General features: G+C 46.8%; 1 protein-coding gene across 8 annotated transcripts in view; it reads left to right on the top strand.

Annotated features, from left to right (window-relative positions):
* The first annotated feature begins 2,786 nt into the window (after window positions 1-2,786).
* Window positions 2,787-8,928, top strand: part of PUM1 (pumilio RNA binding family member 1) — a 112,104-nt gene continuing 105,962 nt past the window's right edge. For 5 of the 8 annotated variants that reach the window (XM_077480959.1, XM_077480956.1, XM_077480954.1 and 2 more), the window contains exon 1: window positions 3,175-3,192. In XM_077480959.1, coding sequence (XP_077337085.1) covers window positions 3,184-3,192 — 9 coding nt within the window. In that variant the 5' untranslated portion in view covers window positions 3,175-3,183. Of the gene's footprint in view, window positions 2,935-3,090; window positions 3,193-8,928 lie in introns of those variants that run through there. The other 3 variants (XM_077480957.1, XM_077480958.1, XM_077480955.1) reach the window with 3 other exon arrangements.

Raw genomic sequence — 8,928 nt, 5'->3', positions numbered from 1 at the left:
TTTGCATATCCCATAGAGGGTTAGCCCACCCAGGGCTCTCTCAAATAGCAAAGATATCACAAAACCTATTTTGCTTCTGTCCATGGGAAACGCCTGGGGCAGCATGTCGAAGTATATCTCATCCTGATTGAGAAACCCTCTGCATTGAACTGGATCGCCCCCAAATCGCTGGGGAAGTGGAGCCGAACCAGACATACCTCTTATAGCGGTAGTACTCGAGGTGGGTGTCTGCACAGAGACTGGCGCAGCAGCAGGGATGGCCTGTGACATAGGTTGTACTGGAGCAGCCACAATGGGGGATTCCAGGTAAGCTGTGCGACTCATGAGCATTTATAACGCCAAGGCAAACTGATCCATGCAGTGATCTTGCTCATCCAATCTGGAAAAAATATTACCAACAAGTGGATTGACGGCATCTTCTGAATTCATGGCCTTCGCCTACTGTCAGAAACCATGAATCAGACCGAGACAGAAGTACAATTAAATCACACTTGTTTATTAAATAAAAATAAAAAGGTAAATAGAGAAAGAGTAGTCAAAGAATAGCCAGAGTCCAGTAACCGGATCGAGTAGTCAGCCAGTCCAGGGTTCAATAACCAGATCGGGTAATCAGCCAGGCCAGAAGTCAGGGATCCAAGTAGAGCAACAGCAAGCAGGATAAAGAGCCAGAAGGGATGCCAGCAATCCAGTCTTTGAACAGAACCGCAGGAGATGGTTTCTTGTGATGTGGCGAAGGCAGATATGCAGTAAGCTGGACAGCTTTAAGTAGGCAGGTCAGATGAGCTGGATAAGAAACAGCTGGTAACTGTGGAGAAAGATGAGAGCTGGCAATTAGCTGACAGCTGAGCAGCCAGCCCAGAGAAGGAAGGGCTAAGCCAGCCCTGAAAGTTTGATATAACATTTTGCAAACAGGTAATTTTTCTTCTTCACTGATGTGCGCTGATGAGGCTGCACTGATGGGCACTGGTAGGCTGCACTGATGGGGCAGCACTGGTGGGCACTATTAGGATTGCACTGATAATCGTTGGCGTGATGATCAGTGTACATGTTCCTTTTACACAAACCAGTTATCGGCTCTCTTCTCCTCTCCTCATGCTGGCAGCATGAGGAAAGGTGTGCTCATAACCGGTTTCTGTTTACCTTTGTGATCAGCTGTGATTAGACACAGCTGATCAAGTATTAAAGAGCTGCTGATTGGACACTGCAATCATGGAACGCACCGCCAGTGCCCTGCAGCGAGTGTGGCAGGCATTATCATGGAAAGCCGTCATAAGGTGGCGTCCCAGAACTGGATGACCATGCTGTAGGCATCGTTTTGGCTATAGTGCAGTCAACAAGTGGTTAAAGGAGAAGTCCAGCCTGGACTCATTTTGGCTGACCTTCTCCTATGGGTCACAGGAGTGCAATTTGTTTTGCACTCCTGTGACCTGTTTTCAGCAGAGAGCGGGGTGAAGTCTACCCTCTGCTGCTGACGTCACCAATATCAGTCCAGGTACCGCATTATCCTGACAATGAAAGTGGATCCGTCAGGTGCCTGGACTGACACCCATCTAAGGCCTCTCAGCAAGCTGCTGAGAGCCTGAGATGGTCGCGCCCCCCACAGCTGAGAGCTCCAGTAAGGGAGGGAGCAGAGTGGAAAGCTGCTGATTTGCAGTATGTGAGAACTGAGCCATCAGCAGTGTTCAATCGCTCGGTTCTCAGTGCAGAGGTGTCAGGGGACAGATGCAGCATCGAACCGATATTGCATCCACCGATGGAAGTATGAATCTGCAGTTACCCTGATCCCCATATTCTCTTTTAAAGGATATGGAAAGGTTCATTTAAACAAACACAAAAAAAACAAACAAACATGTTATATTTACCGCCTCTGTGCAGTTGGTTTTGCACAGAGTGGTCCCGATCCTCCTTTTCTGGGGTCCCTCAGCAGCACTCCTGGCTACTCCTTTTCTTGAGTGCCCCATTGGAGAGCCATTCTCCCTCTGGTCACTCGTGTGGGTATGCTCCCGTGTCCTGCTGCTGCGTTCATTGACACAGACAGCAGAACTAGGCCCCACCACCCGCGTCACTGGATTTGTTTGAGAGCAGTGGGAGCCAATGGCTGCACTGTTATCAATCTATTCAATCAGGCCGGAGCTGGTGTGTTTGTCCCCATCACGTTAGGAGGAGAAGACCGAAGATCACCACAGAATAGGACGATCTTCCTAGCAACAGATATTTCTGGTAAGTTAAAAAAATAAATCCTCCAATTTTTTAGGAACATTTTTATGCAATTTTTTTTTTTTTTTGAGTGGCCCTCCTGTTTAAGTTCCGCTTTATGATTTACTGCTGTTCAGGGGCTCTGGGCTTCAGCAAAATGGCAGCCTCCAGCAAGAAGAAACAGGAACAATGCTAGAGGAAATTTACAACACACACTGCTTTTGGTAGCAGAATTATAGAATGTATGTTCTTTGCTAAAGAACATTATTTTTTTGATGAAATTGTTATGGGTAAAGTTCCACATTAATAACTTTTTATCATACAGAGTGCAAACTTTTAGGTGGGGGTTCCCTTTACACGAATAGGTGCTGACGCTTCTAGAACATGGAAAAGTTGTGTGATAAAAACGAGAAGTACTTAGTCAGGTGACTGCAGGGCACTTCTCTCCTCACATAGCAGTCTTTGGCACTCCTTGGCCAACAATACGCTTTACACCGAGAGAAATCTCCCTACATAATGCTCCTAACCCTGCCTTGCTTTCCCGGCAGGCCGCGGGGTTACCAAGGTAACTAGGCTCCCAGTCCTCCCTCCTCCTCCACTTCCCATCATGCACCGAGGCACCTCCGAGTCCCCCCAGTGCGCCGCCATGTTGTCGGAGTGATAGGCAGCGACAGGGAGACGGCTCCGGGGGCTGAGAGAAACACTGACCCAATCCGACTCCATCCTCCCGCTCCGCCCGTGAGTATAACCTCCGTTCTGTCACCGGCCGCCGGCGGGAACCCCACGCGTCCCGAGGCCGCCGTTCTTTCGTTGTTTTACAGCTCCGGAAGGGGGGAGACGGGTGTTAGAAAAGGGGGCCGGTCTCCGAGGCTGGGTCCTCCCCCCTGCCCATGTTTTGAGGCCTCTATTGTTACGGGAGCTGGAGAATGAAGGCGGCTACGTGAGGTGAAAGTTGTCCGGGTGGCCCCCCAATGGTGGCAGGAATCGATGGCTGTGGTACGGGCTGCTCGCCTTTCCCGCGTAGCTGACACCTCAGGGGCTTTGTGGGGTGGTGGGCTCAGGAGGGCCTAGGACTGGCCCTGTACAGGGATCAGAAGGCTGAGGGAGGGGGGCCCCTGGGTGGTGTTTGGGGGGCCCCTGAGGTGGTGTTTGGGGGCTCTGTACTTGTGTGTTTCCTGCACATCACAACTAGTTGTCTGTGGGCTGGGAATGTGGCCAGTGCCTGGGAGGATGTGGTCATTCTTTGTGAATGGTGTGCCTGCACGGAGACCTGGGGGGGGGGGGGGGCACATCTATATGTCACAGGGGGAGGGGCCACAGCTGCTCAACATTGGATGTTGTCACTTGTTTGTGACTTGAAGGAGCATGTTTAGGGGAAAGAAAAGAAGGGCTAGCTTGTTATTAATTAGGAGGCTCCATTCACAAAGATGGCACGCCGCCGTCCTTAAAGGAAACCTTAACCACTAGGGATGAGCTCAGGCGTGTTCGCATAGAACACGTGCAGAGCCCGCCAAGAAGTTGGCGCTGCGCTAATCACAGGCAGTGAGACATTGCCCCGATGTGCGGCTGCAGAGATCGGGGCAATGTCTCGCTGCCTGTGATTAGCGCAGCGCTGCGCTGAATTCCTGCCGGGCTCTGTACGTGTTCCATGCGAACACGCCTGAGCTCATCTCTATTACCCACTGTAATCCGGTTCTTGACGTATCCTCGGCCGGAAAACTCTTACTAAAGCTGGCCATACACGTATAGTTTTCATTAAGAACTAAACCAAAATCTGAAAGTGGTTCTAATGACTTACCTGCTTTGTGAAGTGGTTGCCCCCAAAACCACCTCCTGCCAGCGCTGTGTGAGCCTTATTTTCTCCATATGCCCCCAAAGCAACCCACTTGCTATGGGTACGGAGATGCAGGCTTGATCCCGAGCTGGGCTTTGTGCGTCTGTTGACTAAGGAGGAGCTCTAGCTTGTTCGCGCAGCCTACGTGCAGAGCCCGCCAGGAAGTTGGCACTGCGCTAATTGCAGGCAGTGAGACATTGTCCCGGTGCACGGCTGCAGAGATCGGGAAATGTCTCACTGCCCGTGATTAGCGCATCCTTAAGCCCCATACACACTATCAGATTTTCTGTTTTTTTTTTTTTTTTTTGTTTTCCTTCAGATTTACCAAAACCATGTAATATGAGGTCAAACCTTAGGAGTTTCAATTTGTATGTAATCAGGCAGGCCCTTGCACTACATGGTTTTGGTAAATCTGAAGACAAAAATCGGCAGAAAATCTGATACTGTGTATGGGGCTTTACTATTGACACACATACTGCTGTTTGGCCCCACTCCTTCACTAAATTTGACTGACAGCAGAAGGAGCCAATGGCTCTCATTGCTGCCTGTCAGTGCCTGCGTGCAGCCAGGCACAGCGCTGGATCGATCCAGGAGTCAGGGAAGTGTTTAGATGGAGGGAGGGGCACTGTAAGTCCTAAATAGTTTTTTTTTTTTTTTTACCTTTTCACACCTCCTGGGCCTTTTAAGAGGTTTATGGAGGCGGGGCTTAAGAGCACATGACCATCGTGATATGCAGTCATGACGATTATGTGATCTGAAACATCCTGCTAGGGATGAGCTCAGGCATGTTCGCACAGTCCACGTCGAGAGCCCGCCAGGAAGTCGGCACTGTGCTGCGATAATCGCAGGCAGTGAGACATTTCCCGATCTCTGCATCCGCGCATCGGGATGATGTCTCACTGCCTGTGATCAGCGCAGTGCCAACTTCCTGGCGGGCTCTGCACATGGGCTGTGCGAACATGCCGGAGCTCATCCTTAGCGAGATGTTTCAGATGGCGTAACATTTTACATTATACAAAAAAAATTGGGTTAACTTTACTGTTTTTTTTAATTCGTTAAAGTGTATTTTTTTTTCAAAGAAATTTCATTTGAAAGACCACTGCACAAATACAGTGTGACATAAAATAATGCAACAACCACCATTTTATTCTCTAGGATCTCTGCTAAAATATATATATGTTTGGGGATTCTAAGTAATTTTCTAGCAAAAAATTATTTTAACTTGAAACCAACAAGTGTCAGAAAAAGTTTGTCTTTAATTGGTTAAACTTCCTTCATATACAGACCGAAATTCATTCCTTTGATCTAAAGAACGAAACGTTACAATGTTTATAGTTGGCTCAGCAGATGAAGAATGTTGTGAAAGTTGGCACACTGCCTGGTGTTTTTGACAGCTGTCAGCTTGAGCAGAGGGGTAAAGAATCGTCATCTCGATTCTTAACGATTAATCGTGCAGCTCTACTGCACACGCGTGGCCTCAGCGGGTTGCCTTTAACACCAAGAGGGTGCATATATGTGGCCCTGTATAAACACAAAAATGCACATCTGTTGCATTTTATTGCAGTGAACTAGCCCAAATCTCACTGAAGGCAGAGCAGTGGGCCACTCGACATTGCAGAGAATTAAGTGTATTTTTTGTACACTTCAAATAAAGCTAGTACAAAACGAACAAACAAAAAAAAAATGGATCCTACGATGTGCTGAATTGTGCACCACACTGCCCCCTACCCAGCTGGCAATGCAGAGTGGCCAGAGCGTTGAATCACTCTGTCTGCTCTACCATTTACTCTTGTACATGTGTGAATTGGTCCTAAGGTAAAACATGTTTTAGGTTTAGAGCCATTTAATCAGGTTCCTCTATCAGTGTGTCACGGTGCAGATGGACGAATATTCCCCGATAGGAAATTGTGTTCTGATGCTGGAGGCTGTCAAGATACTCTTAACGGCAGCGCCTGCATCAAATGCAAGGCACTGTCCGGCTGACAATTTTCTGACAGCCTCTTCAACAAAAGTCAGTTGAAGGAAGCAGGGCCATACATGACCTAGAGTTTGACCAATCCCGAAGGTATCGGTTGAAATTCAAGCCATGTATGGCCAGCTTTACCTACTGCCATCTTTTTAAAGTGTGTACACTGACCTGGTCTGACACGAATCTGTATGCTATATTACAGCATACTGTCTCCCAGTATCTGTAATGGAGCCAAGTGCTAAGATATATCATCGGTGGCTGCCCAATGCGTGAATTGACAAGATGGCAGACCCAGAAGAGAAGGGGTATAGCATGATACCAATGGGGATAAAGTGGTTTACAGGGAGCTCAGACCCCAGGTGGAGGTGAGTGCACACAGAGGTAAGTGTGCATATTATGGCAAAGCTGGCCGACCACACTGGTCTAATTCCAATTCAAAGTGACTCTGAAAAGAAACAAAACACTAATTGTTGGATTAGGCCACCAGTTTTTGCTCTCTAGAAGAGGTACCTCAGCCTGAAGAGTCTTCTGCATCTGACACTTCCAGGAGTGTCAGATTCCTCTGGTCCCTTCTGCCAGAGTCCTTTGTCACTAATAGGGCACAATAATGATCTGTCATATGGAACCGCAGTGCTCAGTTGGGGGCCATGGACATCTGACACTCCTGGAAGTTGTTAAATGCAGAGATTTTTTTTTTGTGGGCAGGGTAGAGTGAAGATCAGTAGTTTGGGCCTTAGAATGGGAAAGTGTTCCGTTTTATTGCAGGTACAACTTTTTAAACCTTTCTTTGGTAGCACTTCGGAAGTCATTTTCATTTAAAAAAGTGACAGTTGCTTTCACCTGAGATTTGAAAATTACACTTGAATAACTGAAAAATGTATATATCCTTATCCTTCAAAATCTGTGTCATTAGTCTATGGACAAGTATACCTATAGTAACGTTTTTTTAGTTCCACACAGAATGTGATGTCAATTTTCTTGGTAGCTGATGCTAATTAATTGATTATCCAGCCAGTTCATTTTTACCTACACCAATAGATATTTCCTACTTCTAAAGTATCTTTTGTATTTCTTTGTCACAAGGGGGCAAGTGCTTTGTGTCATGCTTTTGTCACAGTTTGCCTGTATTTGGCGGTGTGGCTCAGAATGACATCATGAGTGATCTTTTCTGCACCCGATTTTTATCTGCTATTGTCTTTGCCTGTTTAGGATCCTTACATTGCTTTATGTTTCCTTTCAAACCAGCTCTGTTAGTTCAGCTTTACCCATCTTTATTCTAGTTCAGTGCTTTCCCCTCACATTCTTTGATGTAGTACCTTACTTGTAGAGCTGTATGAATAGCAACATATAGAATGCTCATAAAAACATTTACCATATGTACTAAAAATCAAAGTACCGCACCCATCATCACGCTTTGGTTCTGTAATTCGCTCATAAAGGTTAGTTGTCAACTCTAAAGCTGAACTCCAGACAAAAATCGTTCTCTTTTTCCCATGCAGTGAGGCTGTTCCCGCACTGCACATGTTAACTGCTCCTTCCTCCCCCCCCCTTTTTTTCCCAGAGTTGGGCTTTCATTTTTAAGTGAGATACTTTGAAGTTCTAATAAGTCCAGCCATGATAGTGGCAGGCCTTGCTTGTACTGAAAATGTATTTGTTATTATTGACAATTGCAGTCTTTTTCAGACCAAGCCTTATTCCTGCAATTTAAGTAGATGTAATTCCTGTTGCTAAAATCTTAAGCTTTAGCTTGTAATTTTTGCCATGAATGTCATTGTTTAGGCAACTTCCTTTTTATTGCATGTCAGTGTTCTGCCTGTCTCCCAAATTTCCCTGTCGCCATGCTTCCAGTGGCGACTGCTGCTGGCTGTTTCGAAACACATTATACTGGCATGGTTACCATACCAGGAGAGATGCAATACTGCCATAGTTGGGGTACATGTATGTAGACGGGAAGTGGCTGATTAACAGCACAAACATAGAACAAATGATGAAAAAAGAGAGCCTTCATTTTAGTGACAAATGTCCAGCATGCTGGTAAACTTTCACCTGAGGGCTATGAGTGGTGAACTCTGCCTGTCCTCAGTCACTGGAACCTGCTGTAATGCACTTTGTAACTTGATTAACAGACTGGTACGTGGCATATGTGGTCAAAGCCTTCCTTCCCTTTTTCTGCCTAGAACAGGGAAGAAATTGGGCCTTCTTTGTGAATTTTTTGAACATTATATTATTTGCATGGGATTACAGTTTTTAAAGGTGAGCTCTGTGGTTGAAAGGAAAAATACCTTTTCAGTGGGGGTCCCCTTGCACTGCAAGGGTTAAATGCTAGGTTGGTCAACTGTCTTGATATGCAGGGGCCGCAAGTTCAGCCCCCGATTTTTGCCACAAGGCCCCAGTGTTAGACAGAGACACAACAGGTTGTGGTCAAAGGAGACAGAGCCTGGTGCTGATATAACTATATATCTACTCAAAGATAGGAGAACTTTGGGGTGCACTGCGTAAAGAGTGCAGGGTTTGGGGGTGTTCAATGCACAGAGATCAACCCCTCCATTTGTAGGTGGCTCTATTACCTATCTGTGTAGGTAGATCGGCCTTGCTTTGCAGGGAGATCGGTATATCTATCTCTCTTGATCTGTCCCTGTCTTGAGTGTGCGTGGAGATCTGTTAGATCCAGGAGCGCAGGGTAGGACAGGGTGGAATAGAGCTCCGCCATGGTTTGGGTGCGAGACAAAGCCTGTCGGGCCAGATTCAGCCTGTTGGCCTTGTGTTTGATATATGTGGGGGTAGAGGAACTTGTCCTGGTTCCCCACTCCTGTGAGACCCACTGCAAAGACATGTTTTTCCCAGCCCGGAGTTCGTTACCACAGCCGATTTTGTAAAGAAGGTAAGGCAGATTATAGTTAACAGTATTTTATCACAGCTGCTATACCGG

Source organism: Lithobates pipiens, unplaced genomic scaffold, assembly GCF_037356315.1.
Source record: "Lithobates pipiens isolate NorthernLeopardFrog02 unplaced genomic scaffold, aLitPip1_a1.2 Scaffold_16, whole genome shotgun sequence".
NCBI classification, from domain to species: domain Eukaryota; kingdom Metazoa; phylum Chordata; class Amphibia; order Anura; family Ranidae; genus Lithobates; species Lithobates pipiens.
The sequence above is the reverse complement of the archived record's forward strand: the minus strand, read 5'-3'. Positions and strand labels throughout refer to the sequence as shown.